General features: G+C 40.6%; 1 protein-coding gene across 1 annotated transcript in view; it reads left to right on the top strand.

The window, feature by feature from the left end:
- The window catches only part of fam20ca (FAM20C golgi associated secretory pathway kinase a), a 35,126-nt gene extending 10,531 nt beyond the window's left edge, over nucleotides 1-24,595 (top strand). The window contains exons 4-10 of the mRNA XM_031312739.2: nucleotides 18,481-18,573; nucleotides 20,518-20,633; nucleotides 21,268-21,448; nucleotides 21,580-21,689; nucleotides 21,817-21,898; nucleotides 22,179-22,238; nucleotides 22,786-24,595. Coding sequence (XP_031168599.1) covers nucleotides 18,481-18,573; nucleotides 20,518-20,633; nucleotides 21,268-21,448; nucleotides 21,580-21,689; nucleotides 21,817-21,898; nucleotides 22,179-22,238; nucleotides 22,786-23,044 — 901 coding nt within the window. The 3' untranslated portion in view covers nucleotides 23,045-24,595. The remainder of the gene's footprint in view (nucleotides 1-18,480; nucleotides 18,574-20,517; nucleotides 20,634-21,267; nucleotides 21,449-21,579; nucleotides 21,690-21,816; nucleotides 21,899-22,178; nucleotides 22,239-22,785) is intronic.
- The last annotated feature ends 367 nt before the right edge of the window (nucleotides 24,596-24,962 follow it).

The following is a 24,962-nucleotide window of genomic DNA, read 5'->3' as shown; positions in this document are numbered from 1 at the left end:
TCCTGGTATTAGATTGCATTGGCCTCACAGTGGTCACCATTGAGTCCAGTCCTGTCACACAAGACCAATCAAGTGGCAGGGGACAGAGCAAATCAGGCTGCCAAGCAATTGGTCTGACCTGGCTGCTGAAATATATGACATTCTGTAGAGAGCAGGTGTGGTTTATTCACGAGTCTGCAGAGATGGAGGAGGCTGTAAATTTGAAGTGAAGTATGTCTGTTTATCTAATAGGAATGTTTTTTTTCTTTTTGTGTGTCCTCATTTCCGTGTTCATATCTCAGTGTTTGTATGTATGTGTGTGTGTGTGTGTGTGTGTGTGTGTGTGTGTGTGTGTGTGTGTGTGTGTGTGTGTGTGGGTGGGTGGGTCTAGGTCTATGACAGGCTATTGTTTGACATGTTTCCATATTTACAGATGTGTGTCAGAAGAAAGAGAAAAAAAGAGAATAAAAGAAGAGAAAAAATAGGATAACGTAAGATCTATGTAGAGAATCTGTCTGCACTGTTGATAGATGTAGACAGAAACAGTTGCCAAACAGTTTCCCAACGAAACCGTAATGAAACGGTTTGAGTGTGTTTGGGATAGTCTTTAATTTTTCTTGGTGAAGTTTTGAAACTAGTTATTTATTTCAAAAGGCTACATTTTGAATGCAATTAGTGCATTTTCTTTTTTTATTTAAAAAAGGAATAAAAAAGTATTGAACCTCATTACTTTAGTTTACAGTGTAGACTAAGACTAGCTTTTTAATTAGATTTTCTTTTTTTAAAACATTTCAGAACTTGCAGTACTTGATGAAAAAAGGGATGCTTTATTTTATAACAGACATGATTAATTAGGGCCAAATCTTTGATCTTGTTAGTTTGTGGTATAGCAGCCCAGTATCTCTTGGAATTACATCCATATTGGACGATAGCTGTGTAATTTGCTCTTTTCAGAAATAACTTTTGTTATTTGGGAAATCCAACACAGAGAAACATCCGAAGCACAGATCATGTCTGCTGTCAAACATTATCTTCTGCGTCTCCTCTACATTTTATTGTCTCTATCTCTCTTACACTCAGCCACATGCACACATCCAGAGTGAGAGTGTTGCGGTGTCACAACATCTGTTTCTCATGCAGCTTTGTACTCGCAGCCAGGCAGCCAGAGAGGCCCGGGCCCAGCAGCTCTTCTTTAGGCTCTGGGCACTACCGACTCCCTCCTCCGGTCTTTAAAATTAATTTGGTTTTCAAACTGCCTTAATGTGGCTGAGGATTGCTCATCTTACACAGCCTTATTTCTCTTTCCCCCCCTTACATGCTCCTCTTTTATCCCCGTCATGACCTCTCGCTTCCTTTATTCACTCTATCAAAGAGTTTTGTGTCGTCCAGCTTCAGGCTGATACGGTTGTAACGTCAATAGTCTTAGAATGGCTTTCTACCACGTATGTACTGTACATTTTCACTGTTTTTCCTTTGCCCTAATTTACACATGATTTATAATTTCCCTATTTCGGGCATCCATGTAAACAACCCCACATAATGAAATTCTCGATCTCTCAGTTTCACACTGTGATGTTGCTTAACAAAAGGTGTGGGTTGTTTGCATGTGTTTATATGTTCTATATCTGTGTGTGTGTGTGTGTGTGTGTGTGTGTGTGCGTGTGCGCACGCGTGTGCGTGTGCGTGTGTGTCCAGTGTAGTCAGTGTGTGGGCGCTGTGATGTATTGGCCTTGTAGGCTGTGAGATGAGCCGGTTAATTAGTGCAATGTTTTAACCAGCTGTATACAGTGGTTTGTCACATCTGCCCAGATATGAGCGCACACACACTATTTCACTTGACAATTAGTGTCAGTGAAGTCTTATGAAGTCTACTGCAGAATTTCAATGTGTAATGTTTAATTTGAAGTGTCAATCATTTATGTGTGTTCTGCTTATTGTCTTTTATGTGTTGTCATTAAAGTGTGCATTTGGGTCCTCTGTAATCAGTCTTTTTTTTTTCACATCTGTCCACAATTACCACTGACTTGTTTCTATTCCATTTGCTGGATGTTCTCAAAATAAGTTACATCTTTTCATGTTTCTTTTTGCTTCTGTGTCTAACTCTTGTCTGTGTCTCAGCTCAGTGTCTATTCTTGATTTGAGAGGTCGGTAGTGTGACATCTGGCAGTGCACAGGGCTGTATATCATCTCAAATCACTTCTTCTTTTTTGACACAGACACTGAAACAGAGTACTGTCTTATTTTAGACTTCTGAACCTTAAACTTCTCTCATACACTCTCACACACTTCACATAAAGACATCTCTCATGAATGTTTTAGGTCAGCTCCTGAGGAAGTGGTGTTTTTTCGTCACCATTCCTCTCATCCTCCCTTCTCTCTGTCCATCCCTCTCTCTGTCTCCACCTCCCGTTCATGCTCCTTTTTGGACTTTGTTTGTTTGATTCGCTGAGGCAGTACTAATCCTCGGCTTGTCCCTCGCCTCTCTGCTCTGTATTTTTAGATTCTCTCCATTTTCTCTCTCTGTCTAACAATTGTTTATGCACTCGCAGTGTAATGTGGCAGAGCCGTGAGTACCCTAATCGTAATGTGATTACAGGCCAACTGACTCTGAGTTGCTAGAGATGATACAATGAGTTATGTATGTGTATGTGTGTGTGGTTCTGGGCAATGACCCCAATCGTTTGCAATTATACCTTGTGGCGCATCTTATTATAAAATAATGTGCCACATCATGTCGGTGTTAAATCAGACCACCAAATAAATCCATGTTTGTATAGTTTTGGTCCTTCATTGCTATAATTTATAACAAATTAGAACTCCAATAGATCGAGACATATGAGCAGTTTTATCACACTTACTGTATTTGGCATAACAGCTATGAACCAATCACGGCTATGAACCAATCAGATTGCTTGATTTGAGCTACTCGTTTTCAAGAAAAAGTCTGTTAAAGAACACTATATTACCACAACAGGTTGGTACACTTTGCTTTTTGTTCATCTTAAACATATGAGATATAAAAATTTAATTAGTGAGCTTTAGAGGTGCTGGTAGGCAGATTGTGTTACCTTTGTGCTGACTTTTTACTTTTACTCCTTACATTTTTAACATGGATATTGGTACTTCCCACTCCTTACATTTTACAAAATTGTCTCATTAATTTAGTTTCAAATAATTTCAGTGGAGTTACCATTATTATTTTTCACGTCATCAATACCGAACTAGATCTAATTGGATGGAAATATACGTTGCACTTGACACACCACTACAAGACGACTCGACAGATTCAGCGGCATTAATTCGCAGCAAATCATTGTGGCTTGATGATGGTAACGTTAGTACATAGTAGTACAGATGGCGATATGATTGAAAATGAAGAAAACGGAGATCCCAGAGATTCTACAGACGAGCAGCAAGACATTCCCAAGAGAAACTGCATCTGTGAAATCTCACAGAATCACATTTGAATTCATATCTTGCTACTCAGTCAGAATCGTATTAACCTGGAGTCCCAGTCCCAGTTTTTCATTTGTGTGGTCCAGGTAGCTTTGCATAAAAAATGGTTGTCATTCGCAAGGCTACTTTTACTTTTATACTTTAAGTAAATTTCCAAGCCTGTACTTTGTTACTTTTACTTGAGTAAAGAAGTTAAATCAGTACTTCTACTTTTACCAGAGTATTTTTTAACACAAGTATCTGTACTTCTACTTGAGTACGAGAAGTGAGTACTTTTGTCATCTCTGCCTACAATCAATCAGCAACATACAGTTGGCTGAAAAGATGGATATTTGACGACTAGATCAAGAAGTCTGGTAATTCTTCAAAGCAAAAGTTTTGATCCTGATATGTGAATCTCAGATGGTGTATGTGTTTGTGTTTTTATGCATTTGTGTCCATGCTTTTGGATTTGTGGTTGGGACCAGAGCGTGTGTGCTCCTCTCTGTTTCACCACATCCAAGTGAATCACATTCTTGCAATTGTGCATGCTTGTTGTGGTTTCTGGCCCTGTTTTTGTCACTGCTTTGCATGGTTATGTTGCTAAGCCATCCTAACATATCATTATAGTCTAAAATACTGTATGGGGGAATTCTTGAGCTTCCCGCTAGGAATGTCTTTGCAGCATTTTTCTGGAATGCTGAAAATTCATTTCCCTCCAGGAGGTGAATTCTAGACACCTTAAACAAGTATCTCTTTTTATGTGGCAAGGAAAGTAGGCCAAACCTTGACTTATGGCGGGGATATTTTGTGTACCTTCAGTAGGAGTCATCTGCTGAAACTACATGAAATGTCCCTGGTTGGTTATCTTAGATGAGCACACAGGAACGCTGCATTATATTGAGTTTTTGACAAGGATAATTGTCATCTAAGTGCTTTGGTGAATTTAATATCTGTGATTAAGACCTTGCATTTTAACATTTTACCCTGAGAAGTTAGACAACAACTTTCTGTGTGACATAAAATCTTGCCAATGGCCCTGATGTTTTTCCTTTCTAGTCCTTCTCAGAAGCTATAATGAGGATAATTGTTTGGGCTTAGACAGACCAAAAGGAGATTAGTCTTTTTTTTTTTTTTTCCTTATAGTGCTCTGAAAATGACAGAGCACACATGCTTCATTCTTACTTTGTCACTAAATCAACTGTTGCTACTTAACAATGGGACCACATGCACTGCACCACCCCTTACAACTGAGCTCTGTCATTAAGTAACAGCCTTTCCCAGGTAGATCTATCACAGTCCACCTGAATTTCTCTCCAGGCCGAATGAATGAAACAACAGTTCTTCGACAGAGAGAAAGAGTGATAGCTTTGTGGTTATGTAACTTGGGCCTTTTGTGATAGCATGCACAGGTTAATACATCCATTGTGGGCCAGGCCCGTGCTTGTCTAAGCCTGTCCCATGCATGGTGGCAATTATGCTGTATGCGACTCCCCTATCCCCCTGACAGAGGCCAGTGGAAGGGGAGGAGAATGCATTCATTGTCTACCAATTAAACCAGAGGAGGGTTCTACCTGGCTTTGCCCATTGTCAGGGCAGGATGTAGGAGGGGCTGCAGTGGCCAGGTCTGATATCACCGGGCCACCTGATCCAGGGGCTTGCCTGGGTCAACCCTACCCTCCCACCCTCCTTTTTGCAGCTCTGGGCAGCAGTGATGCAAACAGAAGAGCCTCTGTGCTGGTGGTGCAGGGAGACTCTCATTCAGTGCTGCTACTGCTGGGAAGATTGTTCACAAAAGGAGTGCTAGGAATCTCTGAGATTCACAAATGAGGTGTCTGTGTGTGTGTGTGTGTGTGTGTGTGTGTGTGTGTGTGTGTGTGTGTGTGTGTCACCTCCTCTTGATCATAATTTAATTGTTACATTTAACAAAGGACAGAGTAGACTTTCATCTTCAGTTCCCAGATGTATAATATTATTTGTTTTTTACATCTAAGAAAAGACAATCTCCACATGTCTCTTTTAGGGTCATAACACAGCAGCATTAGTAGATTTGGACAAAGATTGTATGTATCCACAGACAGGCGCAGACTCAAATAACAGCTGTCCCCCCAGTGGACCTGTGGGCAGGTGGTGAGGCTAGCAACACTAGTATGAAAAGATAAAAATACCAGATTCTCTTTGATTCTACATTGTGGACAGCCAGCTCCATCTATGTGGGTTGAGGTGAGTTTATCACTTATAAATGAGAAATAATGAATGTCATGAATGTCTAACACATTTTATGGCAATTATTATTATTAAAACCTTTATTTATTCAGGGAGGGCCAGTGAGAGCCCTCTCTTTTCCAATGATGCCCTGATTACAGCACAAATAAAAAGTAATATAAAACCATTAGAGTACAAATAAATAATATGATCATAAAAGTAATCTGATCATAAAACACTACCCAAATTACAATATGTAAAAAATGAATGAAAGGAACAATCACAAAATGACAGTACATATAAATAATAAAAACAAATGAGAATCACTGATGTAGGTGAATAAGAGCTATTAAAAACAAAGGCAGTCTCTATGTAACACATTTTCAAGCATCATCATGAACGTCCCAATGGAAAAGAGTTCTTTTAATTTGAGAATTCAAAACCACAACGTCGACCTAGTGGTGCTAGATGAAAAATCAGGGGCTCAATAAAGTCATCAGGATACATGGTCTGAAACCATAAATGTCTGTACACAATTGTGTGTCAATTCATGTATTGTAGAAGGTGTTGAGATACTGTATTTTTAGTGAAACTTTTGACCTGCTGGTGGCACTAGATGAAAGTCAGGGGATCACCAAAGTCATCCTCTGGCATCTGTCTTTGGATAGCAAGACACCAAATTGAATGTCAATGTATCCAGTAGTTCTCAAGACATTTTGCTAAAAAAACAAATATATCAACTGGCTGGTGGCGCTAGATGAAAAGTCAGGGGATCACTGAAGTCAGTAGGCTTTATGCTCTGGGATTGAAAAATGTCTGTTCAAGAATTCCATGGCAATCCATCCAATAGCTGTGAAGATATTTTCGTATGGAACAAAGTGGGGGACCAAGTGACCTACAGCCTGATATTGTCATCCCTAGAGCCATGCTGCTAGTGAGACAAAAAAAATAATGCTATCCAGTGCAAAAATACTTTGAATGTTTTTTGTGTAATGAATTGGATTACAAATACATTGTAGGATGTTCATGTTATTGTTCCCCTCTGTGAGGTATATACACAAGGGGGACCAATGCACCAACTACACATCATCATTACAAGATGATGCATTGGGACACAATCTGCAGCGACATTAAAGGTCACATTACAAAGTGCAGCCGTCACACGATGATGCATGGACAGTGCCTCGTGATACGCTGTATAACCAGGAATAGTGAAGCGTATCTTGCCTCTCGGATTCTTGCCTTTTTACATTTGAGCCAGTTCCATTTGCTTTCTTCTCATTGTGAGCATCATTTAGCACACTAGAAAAGGTGCTGTAATGCATTTTCAGTGATATCTTTGATAAGTATGTATCATCAGGAAACTTTACTTAAAGTATAACAAGTAAAAGTACTCAATGCAGAAAAATCCTCACATTTTAGAAACTGGAAACCGTCAAAACAGTTCTGTCAATCAACTAATTGTTTAATCGGCTAATCATTTCAGCTGTACTGTGTAATAAAACATGAATTTTATAAACAACTGTGTTTTGAGGCAAAAATCTTGATTTGTAAAGTAATTAGTAACTAAAGCCGTCAAATTATTGTACTGGAGTAAAAAGTACAATATTTCTCCCTGAAAAGTAATGGAGTAGAAGTAAAAAGTGGCATGAAAAGAAAAGACTCAAGTAAAGTACAAGTACCTCAAATTTGTACTTAAGTACAGTACTTTATTAAATGTACTAGTTACATTCCACCACTGGTTCTAGACATCCTAAGTGTCCTCCTTATTCCTTTCACATACAAATTATCTTTATTTACCCTCAAGTGCACTGGACTCTTTCCATCCCACTTAGCTATTACACAAGGATAAATGCAACCCTTGGAACTGTTTTTCCCGTGGTTTCACCACTTCCTCCTTCACCGCCATCACCCACTCATGACCACAATGACATCTCTCAGCCACCACTTTAGCCTCTGATAGATGGTTTCTATTTAGGAAACGGCCTCTGACCGCAAACCACCGAGCACAACAAGACTGTTGACAGGTCTAAATAGAAAAGTTCAGCTGTGGGAGAAGCAAAGCACAAACATCCGTGCCTCGATTTGGGTGCCTCGCCCGCAAAATAGTTTTCTGGAAAGACTCATTTGATTGCTTTCTTTGGTCGAGGTATCAAAGTTTTTGAGTTTGATGTAGTTAGGTTTCACTCAGTGGTGTGCAATCCATTTTGGGACGGTGAGGAAAAGCGGCGCTGAAATAACTGACAGCCTGCTAAAATTGAGCTGTTCCCTCTCTGAGTTCAATGTAGTGATGGATGAACTTCAGGAGCTTTTAGCATTAAGCAGAACAAGTCGTTAAGACTACCCCAAAGCTTCTCAGGTAATTAATAAACATTCATTAGGTAGCTAAAAACAAAAGACAGCACTTCTAAATCAAATGGTATTCCGTCATCAGTCACGCGCTACTGGAATAAGGCGCTTTAACAAGCTGTACATTGGACTAATTAGGGGTGAAGTCTTTAGAGATAATCAAAAATAAATGACAGCCTCTGTGGATCTCTGTGTGTGTGTGTGTGTGTGTGTGTGTACATGTTTGCATCTGACGGTCTTTATCTGCTTTTGCAGTGTGTCCACATTCAGTTTAAGTTGACACAGATGGGGAAGGGAGTGACGGGCCGAAAGCGAGCAGAGGGTAAAAAAAAAAGAGGGGGAAAGGGATGGAGATGTGTTTGTGGATACATGACTGACTGGTTTATACCCAGGGCACCTTAAGGTGGCACACACTGCCTGGGTACGAGTGAGAAAGATGAGAAGATAATTTTGAGAGCGGTAAGGATCTCTAACAGCTGCAGCAGGTGATATTAAACATGGTTTAATACAGTATGCATGTGGGAAATAGTGTGTGTGCGTGTGTGCATTTTTCTTATCTTTGGGTCAACATAATAGGATTGTTTTGGATGAGCCACCTCAAGATATTCCCTCCCACAGATGGGCAAAGATAATGGATGTCCAAAATGCTTACTCACAATCCAATTAACTTCTCTTGGCTCAAACCATACTATGTCCTAGCTGAGAGTGGTGTGTGTGTGTGTGTGTGTGTGTGTGTGTGTGTGTGTGTGTGTGTGTGTGTGTGTGTGTGTGTGTGTGTGTTGTGGCAGTGGGTGGGTCTGGGTAACTAATGCTTCCCAGGATTTAACATAATTTGCTCTAATTGGTGTTTGCTGTTCAGCAACTACTTAGTGATAATCAAATAAATGTTAATGGCCTGTACCGCAGGCTAGCTCGGAGAATGGACTTTCTTGCAAAGCCTCTCAGGAAATATTCTCAGTTTAGGGATGATTTATATGGTTTTGGCAAGTAATCCAGTCTCCTCTTCCTTAGCACTCATTCTGACCCACTCGTCTGCCAATTTCCACGCAGGGAATCTGCTTTGAATTTTATCCCAAGAGAAGAACATGATTGCATTTTCACTCTGGCCACAGATTTCTTGTAGCCTTTTATAACCTTAAATGTATTTTATGACTAAGAGAAAACATGCAGCCGTCTAGAAACAGAGCAGCGTTTAAAACCATGCGTGTGTTCAAACTTGAACACGTTATTGACCCGTGGTGTTTCAGATGACAGTCAATCTGCAGGAATCCAGACTTGAAAGGAGAAAGTGTAGCTGCTTTCTTGTATCTTTCCCCAAATCCTCCTCAGCCTGAGTAGAGAGACTACTTTTCGCTAGCCCTGCATTTTACTGACACGTTCAGACTGGGATTTTTTTCCCCTCCTCATCAGCTTCAGCTTACATGTCATGCTGAATACCAGAGCTTGTTACTCAGTCCCTGTGAGATGAAGACTCATGGTAATGCCCATTGATTTTGTGTGCAGGCAAAGAAAAACTTGCACACACACATACACACACAAACAAACACACACATACAAGAAAGCTCTTAAAATCCCCAGAGTGCTATTCTGTTTGTTTTCATTATGGAAGTGATGTTGACCTTTGCAGACATTGTTGATCTTTTGTTGTATCTGTAAAAACAGAAGTGTCAAGGTAGATACCACCTTTTACTTTTTCCCACATTATGTAGTTTGAATCTGGCTGTTGAATTATTCCCCGACGAACTCTACTACTCTCTACTTTTGGAGCTGTGAGGGATTGAGACAACTGGCAGAGGCTTTCTGGAGGAATTTCCTGCTGGAATGGATCGTTGAGGGACTGTGCTCCTCTGTTCATGTGTATTAGTGCCCTCCATCATGAATGCGCTTTGTGACATGTTAGGGTGGTTGGGTGTGGTAACAATAATCCACAGCATTCTTCCATTCCCAGTGAATGTTGAAATACCTAATTTTTATGGAAGGTTACCTGGTTAGGATGTTCAGTATGTAAACATTTTGGGAACTTTCTTGGAACAGGTGGTTGGCCTTAAAAAATTCTGTTCAAGGTACAGCATTGGTATTTATGTAGACAAATATACTGCAAAAAGCTGCAGGAGAGAAACACAGTATGCAGTGTCAACACACTCTGCCACATTTTGAAGCTTATTGTTCTAAACATCCCCAAGCTTGCGCATTTTGACATCTAATCGCTGTTGACCCAAGAATACCCTTGATGTTTGTGTATGTTCTGCATAATTCATAGTTCATATTCTGTGCAATGCCTGTCATGAATTGCGCATCCTGTGAAGGATTGCCTCAGACTTGTGCTATTGAAAGCAGTTAATCCTCTGTGGATGGATATGTAAATATGACCAAGTGTGGCTCTGTGTTGCTCCTGATTGTTGAGGATAAACCGATGTGCGTTTTGTTTGTTGTGTGTGACAGTGTGGGAGAGAGGGGAGAGACAAACCACAAGCATAAAGACCTGTCCCATCTTTCAAGCATATATAATCCCCTTAGTGAACACACTCCAGATACATTGCATAAATGAAATCAGCAGTATTATCCCAGTATATGAACCTACAGTAAATACACATACCTGGAGGTTGCTGCACCATCAAAATCCACTGTTTAATCATTCTTTTCTGTGTATTTGCATTTCTCTTTTTCACCTCATGCCACGCATATGAGAGTAAATGTTACATGTTGGTTGGCATAGTATTACGTGGAGGTCTTTGAGCTAAAGCGACACACAGTCCTAAGTCAGGTCCATTCAGTTCTTAGCTTGGTGAAGAAATTCGTTTTTAAAGGAATTTGTGGTTATTTCATGCCTTCTCGTTCTCTCTCCCATCCTCTCTCACTCCTTGACTTTACTGGACAACGACTCATACAAATGCTGCATGGCCAGGCGCCAAATGAATTTCAGCCCTTTTAGAGAAATTACTCCGTCTGCTGAGACACCTTCCTTGCCTTAATTACACTACGTGCCAATCCTCTTTCCTCGCACAGAGTCCATGTTCTCTGCATTTAACTTACATCCATCAGTACCCTCGAAGCTGGTCTAATGAATGTCCACTAGGCTGGTGTAATGTTACATTACGCAACGCAAATGTCCCCTTTTGCCTCTTCAGAGGCCTCTCATGTCAAACTGATTTAATGTCTTTATATTTGAGGCCAAACTCAAAATAAAACTAGTATGAAACCCTCCATGGTTGTCATTTCCATGTTGACCAAGTGACCCATACATTGTAACTAAAGTACATTGTCCTACATACCTGTAATGTAAAACGTGTGAATTATTATTTTTAAAAGAAAAATGTCAATTTTCATAATAACACCGACTAAAATAATCATTTTATTCTCCGAAAGATCTTGCTGTGAAAAAATAATCCTTCTGATGTTACAGTAAGCTGTTGTGTAATGTCACAAAAACTGCAGTGAAGTCTATTTTCTGATTATTCTGAGTGAATGAAATGCAATTGAAAAGCGGTTGAGTCATCAAACATTTAGTCTTTTGAAATCGGAAAGCTGCCATTTGGTAGCACTTCTTAATGAAAGCCACCAGTGAATATGCTTATCAAGTAACAAGCACAACACTTATTTTGAAAGGGAAAAGCATTCACTAAAATGCAGCTTTGTGAAAATGAAAAAATACGCAGTGATACGAATAAGATTTCCAGTTTTATTCATACATATTCAAAGTGTGCTCACGACTCCGGGGAGCCCGTTAAGATGATTGTAGGGAAGGGATCCCAAAAGCCCAGATATAATTCTGCAGCGTTGCATCAGGTCTTTACAGTGATTTCTTTAAACACTGTGCTCTATGGAGCCATATGCTCAGGGGAAAAAAGTGAATATGTCACACCAGTCAATTAAGGCAAGCAGAGAAAAAAAGAAAAGAAAAAAATTGCAGCTATTTCAGAAATAGTTTTAAAATGAATGTAGAGCAGAGTAGACACAGACAAAGGAAGTGAGATTCAGCCTGCATAGCTGCAACTTGGGGAATTACAGTATTTTATACATAACACAATCCTATATGTTGACCCGGCATTTGGGATTTTCTGAAAATCCTGACCACATTACTGAACGCTTTTAGCCAAATGGACTTCACACTGACTCTTCACATCTCAGACACTTCTTAAATAGCCTCGCAAAGCCAAACTACATAAAGCTCAGGTTACACAATGATATGTAAGTTGAGATTCAACATTCACTCTACAGTTTAGTCTGATCTGAGAAGCACTGGACCAATCAGGGTGTGTAGAGGATGGCATGACTTGCTGCGTTTTGCAAAACCTGCACCTTATAAACAACAATTAAAAGCCTCCACTTGTTTATTTTTTTGCTGATTGTTAATTCACTTGGATGTTTGAGCTTCACTGTGCATAATGACATACTGTATGTGCAGAGTTTGACACTAGAAGGATGTTTTTACATCCAGCTGCTGAAAAAGGGAAAGTTTCTCTGTGTTCATTTTAAATCTGTGGACATACGAGCAGGATTTTGTGACGTCCAACTAGTTTAGAGCCAATCAAGGTCCAGTATGCAACTTAAACAAATGTGATTTGTAAATTTGAAACCAGCGGGAGACATCTTGTGTTTGTTAGTTACATTTTTTTAATATTTGTGAAAAACCCATATTAGACACAAATTATTATTCAAAGTATTTTAATGGGTTAAAACATGTCTTTAAGCTCGGTGTAAGTTGTATACTGTAACAAGTGCAATTGCTTAGCTTATTTATTTATATAGAAATTTGACATTTCCAGGACAGGTTACAATGTCAAAGCCCCCGCGCCGGCGAGAGCCGTGGCATTATGTTTTTGTGTTGTCTGTCCGTCCCTTCTTGTGAATGCGATGCCTCTGAAGAGAATTTCTTCAAATTTGGCACAAACGTCCACTTGGACTCAAAGTTGAAGTGATTACATTTTGGTGGTCAAAGGTCAATGTCATTGTGACCTCAAATTAAAAAAAATTGGCCATAACTCAAGAATTAAATTGTTAATTATGACAACATTTCACACAAATGTCTAATAGGTAGGGCTGGGCGATATGACCTAAAAATAAAATCCCCGATTTTTTCCAAAAAAATCCGATTTAAGATTTAAATCGATTTTTTTTCTCCCCCCTACTTAAAATCAATCTGCAGATGACAAAGAAATTGTTCAAAACAAGTTTTAACTTTATTTTGTTTTGACTCACACACGCGCACACACATGGGGCATGTATACCATTATGATTATTCATCCCAATTTTGTGGAAATATAAATTGGTTTGAGTGTTTTCCCTTTTTATGGATGGGGGGTGCTATATATTCAACAAACAAACGGATGCGTGAGATAAAGCTGTTTTCACACATACAGGTAATTCACTTCTCGTTCCTCGCTAAAAGTTCAAATCATTTTAACGTTATTGCGCAACCTTGCCCCTATTTTCACCTGTTGCTGAGTAACGTACATTAACATCCCATGGTCTGTAGCAAGCTCCTTCGTAGTAACTAGCGGTAGAAACAAACGTCGAAGAGGAGCTCCGTGCTACAGAGCGGCGATTGCTAGTTGTTTAAGCCGCTACAGACCTCCGTCACAGCTTGGTCGTATCAGCGGCATTTAGTAGATGTGTTGAGCCGCAAAAGAGTTCCTCAACACCGCCTCTGGTGCCCCGCATGGTGGTCCTTTAGGTCAGCGGTAGCTGGTGGTTCAGTTATCCGAGAATAGGTGACTCTCAGCCGGGGACAGAGCACCGCGAGCTGCCGGTCATTTCGGCGGAGATTACGGATAAGTAAGTAATGAAACTACTAGTTAAGAAAAGAATTAATGTTAGTCCCTGTCGCTGCCATGTTGTTTGTGTATCTCTATGGCAAACGCGCGGGGCGAGGGCTGAGCCCGTTCGGAGCTATGGGAGCCCAGAGGGGAGCGTCGGCGGATGTTAAGGAGAAAATCGATTTTCATTTTAACAAATCGACGTTAACTACACATTCGAGTTAATCGATAAAATCAATTTATCGCCCAGCCCTACTAATAGGATACTATAATGAAGTGATGACATTTTACTGGTTGGCGGAGGCATACGACCACAAGGCAGTCATTTTTATGTTTTTATATCTTAGTATGAAAAAGAGAACTGTCAGTCAGCTATTGGAAATAACTTCTCTCCCAAGCAAAGTGCTTGCTGAACCTTTCCAGACTAAAACGAGCAGAGAGAAAGTGTGGGCAGGGATTTTAATAAAACTCATGTTCGCTTAATGTGCCTTTTATTATTTGTGCACTAATCCCTCTGAGCATTAAAGTGTTTTTCAATCACTGACAATGATTATTTTGAGCATCGTCATGATGATTGTTCATTTTGAAGTTGAGCTCCTGTTTTTGTCCCTGATCCCCAACTTGTCAATAGTCATATAGTATTTTGTGTGATTTATTTCCAGCAGTATATCCAGTATAGTCTGCATACACCTGCGGGTAGTTAGTTAGAGAGCAGCAGGGCTTTGCAGATCCATAAGCTGGGGTCTGATCCCTGACATCTACAGACAGGGACTCCCAGCCATCTGGCCGGATGAGACCGTTGGATAGGCACATTCTCTCTCTTTGACTCTCGAACGTGACTCAACATGACTTCACACATGCACATGCTCACAGACACAATTTACACTAGTTCAGATGGTTTCTGTCATCTATCTCAAGGGTTGCCGGAGAGCTCTGGTGGATAGTGACCTATCCCGCAGCTATGCAGCTTCCCTCAAAGCTGTACATTTAGATTCCAAATTTAAGGTCTCTGTTTTTGCCTGCAGGTTTTATTATGGACAGAAGCTCAGACAGAATGAAGGAACTGGAGATAATTGGGAAAGAAGAAATAAGTGAGATGTGTCTTTATATAAAGCCTTAAGCTACATTAACCTGGAGATGTAAATGTCGCATTTGAGATGATTGATCGTCACAGTGTGCACAGGCATGGTGAAAGTATGGTAAATATTTGTCTTACAAATGCACAAGTATGAGCTTAAAGGATTAATTTTAGAACCCAATGCAGGAGACATCTCCTTTTCCTCCATTTCCTTCATGATGGTCATAAATGTAAAAAGCATATGCTATAATTTCAATTAAACATATCTTTAATACACATCATTAATGAAACTGTATGACTCCCGAGGGCACCCGACTCTGATAAAAGATCAATCAATAGATATTTGCACCTCTACACTTACACATACTGAATACTTCAAGCAGCAGAACACGGATAATCTTGTTCAGTCTTCATATCAATTCCACACTCTCTCCCAGCTCATGAGTATCTAATAACTTTAAAATTGAAGCACTGACTTAGACCATCAACCATCTTGTTTAACTCAAGTCTTTTTCCCAGAATTTGTATTATAATATCGCCCATACTGCTTCCCACACATGCAGATAACTTGCCTTTCACTCCTGGTGGCGCTTCACCCTGTGTGTTGAAAATAGCTGAGGCTAGAACACAACTTGTGTAACACTGATTTTAAATTCAATCTTGACAGCTACCTTAGGGCCCTGGGCTGATTCTTAGATCTCTCTCCTGTACCGATGCTGGAGGAAGCAAGGAAGCATGGAGGACAATAAAGAGCAATCAGCAGACACAGAGTCAGGAATACACACAAAATGTATATACTCTCACAGTATGTTGCTGTTTGCAGATGTAAACACAAGCATGTACAAACACACACACACACACACACACACACAGCCTTCACACTCTTTGCCTCTGCTCTCTCTGATACTTCTGCACAGACAAGCACCCTCTGAAACAAATCACCAGGTTTTATCTCACAATCTTTCATCCTGTTCTCCTTCCTTCCACCTGTCTGTCACCTTGAGAGGTGTTGTGTGTACTCTACAAGGTGGCATTTACCCAAGAGTGTCCTGAATATACTGTATCACACTAATCACTTGCTTTTCCCCAAAACCCTTGCACGCAAAAAAGACACTCAGCGTGTCACACACAGCTGTGCTCCTTTTCTTGTGTCAAGAGGGAGGGAAAATGATGTATACTTTGGTGAAATTTGTTTTCTAAATATTAATGGTGGGAAACATTGGTTAGGAGAGACACACACACACACACACACACACACACACACAGGATAGAGGGCAACACAGGACAGAGGGCCAGATAGACAAAGACACCTGTCAGTGGGGGGCTAAAATCTGCTGTGGATTATCAATAGATGACAGATCTCCCATGCACCCTCTCTGTCTGTCTCTCTCTCTCATTGTCTGTTGCATCAGTAGCAAGATGCCAGCACAGCAGTAGGTTAGTGGGAGCATGTACTGTATGCTTTTGTTAACACACTATGTGCTAAGTGTCACACCTTCTGTCAGCATGAACATTTCATTCCAAAAGGTGACATAGTAGTGGTTAGCGCATTGGTTTTCTTTTACTTGGTTTAACTCTGCTGCCCTCTCGGTTTGGCTACGAGTGTGTGTGTGTGTGTGTGTGTGTGTGTGTGTGTGTGTGTGTGTGTGTGTGTGTGTGTGTGTGTGTGTGTGTGTGTGTGTGTGTGTGTGTGTGTGTGTGTGTGTGTGATAGACACAGACACAAAATGAAAAAACAGTGTGTATGCAGAGTCTGGGCCACAGCTGTTGTTGTGTTCCCCCACCCTCGTCCTCTCCCATCCCTCTAATATAACCCTACACTGTGCACGTCTAAGCTAAAGAGCATTAAAACTGCAGAGTCAGCACAAACTGCGTCCACATAGGCAAGCAATTCAGCTTCATCACTTCAAACACACACACACACACTCCTGACGATTCTGCTGAACTACATACAGTACGTTTGCTGTAGCCTAATCACACTCTACTTCAGATAAAGAGCCTTTTATTATCAAGGACACTTGCTTATAGTGTGTGTGTGTGTGTGTGTGTGTGTGTGTGTGTGGACAACTGTGAGGAGAAATTATTAGATTTTTTTCATAGTGGGTGTGTGCGTATTTGAGTGTGTTCTTGCATCACATCACAAACCTGCTATTGCCTTACAGTCAAAATCTCTAAGCTTCCTCTCTGACAGGAAATTGCATTTTACATCTTGGTGACCATGGCAACCCAACCCTGTAATGCCTGTCAGTCAGGGTTACGTTACACATTCTCCAAGTGAAATTGGGGAAGAAGAAGAAAAAAAAAAAAATAATCATATATGGTGAAAAGGCTTATTATCATTCATTATACTAACTGGCTGAAGACTGAAGATTCTCAATAGAGAAACAACTTTAGTCTATCCCTTTTTTCTGGCTGACTGACTTTCCATAAGTGCAAGCTGTTTTTGTGAAGATAAAGCTTCCATTTCACATCTCAGTGTTCAAACTTTAATGATAAGGTGCCTTGATAAAGGCATATTTGAGCAATAACAAGTGGGCCACAGGCTTGTTAAATCACCTTTTAAAACCTAGGGCCCTTGCTATCTTTTATTCCATCCCCTCTTTATTTACACAGTAGCTTCTATCCCCTGCCCTGCACCCTGAAAATAAAAACACCATTAGTCCCCTCCTCGCTCTCTGGGTGAGAAAGAAGGCATCAATTGAATATGGTTAAATGGCTGCATCCTTGACATGTCAAAGAATGGGACAGGTTAGTTTCTGTTGTCAGTGAAAATTGGAAGAGAACGGGGAGGGAAAATAACACACCCTATCCAATCCACTAATTAAGTGGAGAAGGGAAGGAATTATAAAGCAGGGTGGAGCAGGAGGGGGTATATTAAGTGGCAGCATGTATGAGTACATGTGTGCGAGAGAGGTTTAGCTGACTGTGTGAAAGCACAGCAGGTTAATGTCAGGTGTGCAAGAAAGAGAAAGCAAGTGTGCGAATGTGGAGAGATAATATCCTGCTGCCAGGCTAGCGAGCAGACAGAGAGATAGACACAAAGAGGCTTCTAGCAGTTCCTAACTCAGATCTATGGCTTGGTTGGCAAGGAATCACATCTCCTGGGTGGCTGTCTGTGTGTGTTTGTGTGTTTTCTGGGAGGAACTGCAGGATGTGAGCAAGAATCTTATCCAGCTTCCCTTCAGCAGCCTTATCCACATAGGTTCGTGCATCAGCTTCTGTCCTAGAAAGCGATGCAGACGCTGAGATGAGTTTCACCCGCAGCAGGAGACGGAAATCCAATGAAAGCTGAGGAGCAGAAATGTCTTAGCATTGAAACACACAGTCATTAAGAGATATTGCTTAGAATTACTATACTGATGTTTTTGTTATGATATTGTTTATAACATCATCCCCTTCCTGATGAGTTGGTACTCAAAAGTGGGAGCTGAAAGATGAAAAAGTTGAAAATATGAACTCATACAATGTTCTTTGCTTGTACCGTCCCTCTAGTAACAGATCTCTTTCAGTTTAGGGTGGATATAAATATAGAAATGTACGGGCTATTCTTTAGTCTTATCATGTATCTTTTTGTTGCTTTTAACTTAGGTTTATTTATGTAACGAAAAAAGAAAATTATATTAAAAAGTAAATGGATGGCATTGACTAAAAAATTGTGTTCTGTGTTCTTTACCATCAGGCAGACCCGGGAGCAGGAAACCCCTCCAGACTTCTTCTACTTCTCCGACTTTGAGAGGCACAACGCTGAGATTGCCGCTTTTCACTTGGACAGGTGAGATTTATCATCTTTTTTTCCCTAAAAAAACCCTGTTGTGCTGAGATTTGTTTCCTGTCCGAGTGCGTTTCAAATCATCCTTCACAGCCTGTTCCAGGAAGAATGACAACAACACTTTAACCCATTTATAAACCGGAGATGTGCCTTAATGGACTTAAACTGTGAACATTTGAATGGGATTTGGTACATGAGGGATTAGATAATACACCAAGTGCTGGGATCATCTCCTTTACTTGACATTTTACGTTACAGACTTCAGCTGACAAGGTAAAAAAAACAACTTCTCAACAGAAGAAGAGTCAAACGTAATAAGTTTGGGATTCTGGGGGAGGATGATTAATGGTGCGCAGGTCATCTTGAGGTCTGCTGAGGGTGTGGTAATTACTTTACACATGCTCACAAACACACACTCTCGCTCTCTGTGAAATGAGGTCAGCAACGTGTTTGCGTGGGCAGGAAGATAGAGCCAAACAGGAAATCACAGGCACACCATTTCCACCAGGACATGGTTTTAGAGCAGGAGCGGGGGTGCCTTTGTTACCTCTAAAGAGCAGTTTAGTTTTTGGATTGCGTGCACCATGCGGGGCTGCCTATGAATTATAGACCAGTTGCCTGACCACAGCAGCCTCTGGATACCAGTCTGAGCTATTGCTAGTTTATGGCTTCATATTGAACCAGCAATGCAGAGTTGGAGGCTAAAACTTTCTTTAATTTGATTTCTAATTCTAGACAGTTCTGATAAAATAAACTAAAAATATCCTGAAGATTTAAGGGAAAAGGCAGTCTTGGCTGTCTTTTCTACTATATTCATCTGCATCTGTTGTGAACTCCTTGTGACTCAGGGATGTGTAATAGGCGGAGTGCACACAAAAAGGCACTTGAGTATGCCCTTACGAGCAAATACACACACACACACACACACACACACACACACATACACATACAGGTGCTCCTTTGTCACCAGGGACCGACATGGCGGTGCAGTTTGCAGCTCCTGAATGCTGTCCTCTGTAGGCTAAAGTTTCGCCAACTCTATTCCACTCAGCCGGTCTGTCTGTGTGTGCACCTGCTCCCAGGAGGCTTAGCTTTAGTCTCATACGGTCAGGGTCATTTGGACAGCAAATATACAGTAAGGCAAGCTAAACAAGGGCTGAATAGGTATAGTGTTCTGACATAAGAATGTAAGAAAATAATGAGAGAGACAGACAGATGGAGACAGAAAGGGAGCACAAGAGTTTGAGGCCATAAAGTGCAGAATTAACACGAGCATCTAAATATAGATAAAGGGTCCGATTGTATTTGTCTGTTTGAGTGTGTGTTGGTGGGACAGGTGGGAGGCAGACAAACACACACACACACACACACACACACACCTTTGCCATCCTTGTTTTGTTTGGAAGCGGATGTTGGATATCAATCAATGCTGCTTTTGATGCCAATCACAAACTCAGACAGAAAGCACTGTAAAGATGATTAATTATTAATCTTGTGTGCTGCGATGTTACAATCAAGTTTTGTACTGCCAAGTTTGATTGAAAACTGCTGAACATTATTCTTCTGTAAAGAAAAAGTATCCTGATGTCTCACTTTTTCTTTGGGTTGTCTTTGTTTAGAGAATAATGGACATATGTGGAGCACAAGTGTATGCTGTTGTTGTGTTGGCATGCATGTGCATTAATAGGCACATAATAAAAGCAAGTAAGGTTCAGAAATGAAGTCAGAGCATTTCACAAAGACAGGGCAGGTGCTCAGTGTTCATAGCTCTGCTGGTTGGCTGCAAACGCTCTAAAACTCTGCACCACCCGGGGCACCATGGGAGAATGAGTTGGAGGCTGAAGATGTTTTAGCTGTATCTGTTCAGGGCAAAGTAAAGTTTAAAACATTTTGTAATACAGTTTAAATTTAGACCTGACTTTCCAATTTGTCTCTCTCATTCTTTAGGATCCTTGACTTCCGAAGAGTGCCCCCGGTGGCAGGGCGACTTGTCAACATGACGAGGGAGATCAGGGATATGACACGGGATAAGAAGCTCTGGAGGACCTTCTTTATCTCACCAGGTAGAAGCTCTGCCAGCCTCCGCTGCTTGGCACATTGATGCAGCTATTTGGCTGCATCACTCATACTATTTGGACAGAACAACACTGGCTTCGCTTGTAAGACACTACAGCTTTAAGTAAACTGGGTTATGTTCCTGTAGTTGAGGGTAGTCTGAGTTTGTATGTCCGGGTCTGCTCTTCAAGGCAGTACAAATAAAAAGAATGTCCTGTAGTGTGTGGTGATAAATAAAACCATAGCCAAAAGTCACCACAGGGTGGCACTGTAAGTCATCTTATTCTCCAAAGTTCTACAAAGATGAGACTTAAAGCTCTAACACACCAACCAGACGGCAAAGTGAGTTTTATATATACATAAAAAAACACTCAATCCAGAAGCTGTACATTTTTGAGTGTTTTTTATGTCGCTAGATTATATTATGTATGACAGTGATTGGAGGAAACTATAGTCTCATTCAGAGCAAAGGAAAAGTCAAACTGTGTCAAATGAACGCATATAATGCAAAGCAGATCATTTGTCACATATGAGTAGTTGTCAGGGTGCCTTGAAGAGGAGTACAACTGCTCATTGGTGAATACTAAAGCAACAAATGCGGCTGTTTTTGTCAATATTGTGTCTTTTATTTTCTCTCCTCAGCCAATAACGTCTGCTTCTACGGTGAGTGCTCGTATTACTGCTCCACTGAGCATGCCCTGTGCGGTAAACCGGACCAGATCGAAGGCTCGCTTGCAGCCTTCCTGCCGGACCTGAACCTGGCCAAACGCAAGACATGGAGAAACCCCTGGAGACGCTCCTACCACAAACGCAAGAAAGCAGAGTAAGGAAACGACATATTCATGAATCAGTCAGCATGCCTCAATCCTCAGTCCAGATTTTAACTTTGCTGATTACTGTGACTAAATATACATATCATTATTTTTTATACATGTCTTTTTTCTGTGTTCTCAGGTGGGAGGTGGATCCAGATTACTGTGACGAGGTTAAGCAGACTCCTCCGTATGACCGAGGCACTCGACTGCTGGACGTCATGGATATGACCATATTTGACTTCTTAATGGGTAAGAATAGATGAAACTGGGTATGACATCACATATCAATATATCGCATTTACAGATGAATAAATGGTATATTTACTTTTTAATTAACTACAGTGTCCTTATATTTTCCCACCACTTTGCTCTCCAGGTAACATGGATCGACATCATTATGAAACTTTTGAGAAGTTTGGAAATGACACTTTCATTATTCACCTGGACAACGGAAGAGGGTAAAGACACTTAGCTGCTTTTAAAGTGTCTGTCTCAATAACCACTAAATGTTTGACCCACCGTAACGAAAACACTTAAATAAACATGTCACATCATGCAAATTCGGAGGTATTATTAAATTGATTCTTTGAAAACTACTGCATCTGCTCACTTTAAATATGTCTCACGAAGCTCAAGAAGCTCAGAATTAATGAAGCAATAGGCTGAACAACAAAGTCTAACGTAGTGTTTGTGATAATTCCTGCTTCCATCTTCTGATCTTTATCTCCTCCCTCAAAGGTTTGGAAAACACTCCCATGATGAGCTGTCCATCCTGGTGCCTCTCAGCCAGTGCTGCAGGTCAGACTTTTGGTTGTCTGTGAATTTCTGTCCTTTTAGTCTGGTTTGCGTTTCTTTGTCCAGTCAGTCAGTCAGTCCTTCCTTCAGCACTTCCAACACTTTAGACCAGAGCAAGGTATCTCAACAACTTCTGGCCAGCTGGCCTTGAAATATAACGGGGAAATCCATCTGAGAATGAGTTGTTATGTATTCATTGACCTGGCTGCTGCTCCATCACCATCACCAGGCGAGTCAAATGTGAAAATTACTATGAAATGTGTCAAACCCTTTTTTTTTTTCATTTGGGACACACTGTGAGATTTTGTCTCGCAGTACCCTCAGGCTTCTCAACTTGAGTCACAAAATCCTCAACTAATGGATGTATTGCCATGAAATGAATGCTCCTAAAGGATGTTACCCTTTTGTATTTAACGGCCTCATAGCTTTTTGCTTTGCTTTATCCAATAAAGGCAGAAATCTCTTGTATTGTCATCATAGAAAGAATAGATACAGCCATACTAGAGAGCAGAATTTGATTTAAAATAACCTATTCAATTATCCTTTCCAGGGTGAGGAAATCTTCTTACTTGCGTCTCCAGCTGCTCGCCAAAGAGGAGTACCAGCTGAGCTCCCTGATGGAGGAGTCCCTGCTCCGTGACCGACTGTCCCCGGTCCTCATCCAGCGTCACCTCCAGGCCTTGGACCGCAGGCTCCGGCTGGTGCTGCAGGTCCTGGCAGGCTGCATAGAGAAAGAAGGTTATGTTAATGTTGTGGAGGAAGATGTAGTCGGGGACACATCCACCCACAGGAGCCCTGGCCACAGGTAGTGAGGGCGAGACTCAAAGGGTGACAGAAACCACCAGTGACACATGAACAATGGACCAGGTCTGTGGCTGTTTGACCAATGGGATTGCACCAAAAACTCCCACTTCTAAAATCAAGCTGAATTCAGTGAATTCCAAGACTTACCATCATTGCCTCTCTGGAAACTGCTTTTAAGTGTGTTTATATAAAAGGAAGTGTCCACAGATGCTACAAAAGACTGTGCTCACACAGAGGCTTTGTATTTGTTAGATACATATGTATTTTTGTTGTTTAAGACAGAGAGGAACAACTACTGTGTTCTGATATTGTCCTGCTTGTTTTGAATATGGAGGGTATCAGTTTGTTTTATGTGTTTTATTATATTAGTGCATAACCAAATGAGAACGTACACTGAGTGGGGCAGCATATGGTCAGACAACAAGCTTTATCAGTTATCACAATGTATGAAAAGGTTGAGAAAGTGTGTGGAAGATTTTTTTCTTTTTGTAAAACATGTCAGGCCTGGCACAAACATCCTATAACCAAGAAAATAAGATTTTCCAAACAGGGTGTTCTCTTTATCTATCTTTATAAGCTTTTTTGTCTTGGCACACACTCAGAACAGAACAATTGAAAATGTTATTTAATTCTTCTGAACAACATAAATCTGAGTGCAAGTATATTTGACACTGTAGTTCACCTTGTCTTATTCTGAGTTTGTATCTCTTTTTTTTACTTTCCCATCTCCCCTGCAAGTCTAGCTTGCACAACATGCAGTACAACAGCACAACGCTAAAATAGAATTTTCCAAACCAAAAATAATGCAAAGACACCAGTGTGCTGGTCATTTAATTCAAATTCACTACCATACATACCATTGAACTATTAACAGTTGCCTGCTATTATATAATTTTACAATTAATGCAATGCAAAATGTTAGTTTGTATGTTGTGTCATTTATTATGAGATTCCATGTCCAAATTACTATTTATTGGTGTGTCACAGAGGATGAGGGTGGTTTAATAAATTCTAGGTTCTGTTGCTTTATACATTGGGAAATATTTACCTTAGCATTTTGATGCTATTTAAATCGACATTCCTTTGAATAATATGTTTATGTTCACATGATAGGAAAACAACAAAGCTATTTGATTTTTGACATTATGTTGTTGAAGCAGTGCCGTGCAGTTTCGCGTTTCCTCCTAACTGTCCTGAGTACTGGCTGACCTGGTACCTGTGCAATGACAGAATACAGTACTTGAATGTTTTGGGGTTGGCAGTATGGACAGGATTCATAGAGCTACAAACGGTGTAAAGCCGTGAGTGGCTGGACTCAAGTCTAAGAAGTGCTTTGGGGGTGATATAGGGGTTAAAATGCCTCATCCCACTACAGGGAGAATGGGCACTGTTCTTTGATTTTCATATTCTCAGTGTAAATAGCTATAAATAATTTGAAGACCTAACAAGCTGCACCGCACAGTGATTTGCTTCTGTTTTCTGCTATTGCATTGTTACTGTGAAGATCTGTTTACTTAATGATTAAAGTGTGCAATAAAAACAAAAGTGAGGACAAATGTCTCTTTGTGTAGGTGGCTGTGGACATAGTTTTATGTGTGGGCGGAGGTGAATGTGTCCTGTGACAAGTAACTGGTGAGGATCAACAATACTATGTTTGGGTTGACTAAAGAGCATTTCACATCTGTCAAACCCATCCAGGCAAGGTGCAGCCTTATAATATGACATGGGAAAACTCTTCATCATGACCCTTAACTAACTGAACCACATGTAGGCAGCCTCAATCGCACACTGTAGCAATAATATTTCACATCTCTCATACTCACACCAATTAGGCTCAAAGTTGAAACTCTTCCGGTTAACCACTAAACCACTTCATTCAGCCCAGCATGTTATTTTTTCATCATTGTAGTAGTTAAATATTCA

This window comes from Sander lucioperca, chromosome 21, assembly GCF_008315115.2.
Source record: "Sander lucioperca isolate FBNREF2018 chromosome 21, SLUC_FBN_1.2, whole genome shotgun sequence".
Taxonomy (NCBI): domain Eukaryota; kingdom Metazoa; phylum Chordata; class Actinopteri; order Perciformes; family Percidae; genus Sander; species Sander lucioperca.
The sequence above is the reverse complement of the archived record's forward strand: the minus strand, read 5'-3'. Positions and strand labels throughout refer to the sequence as shown.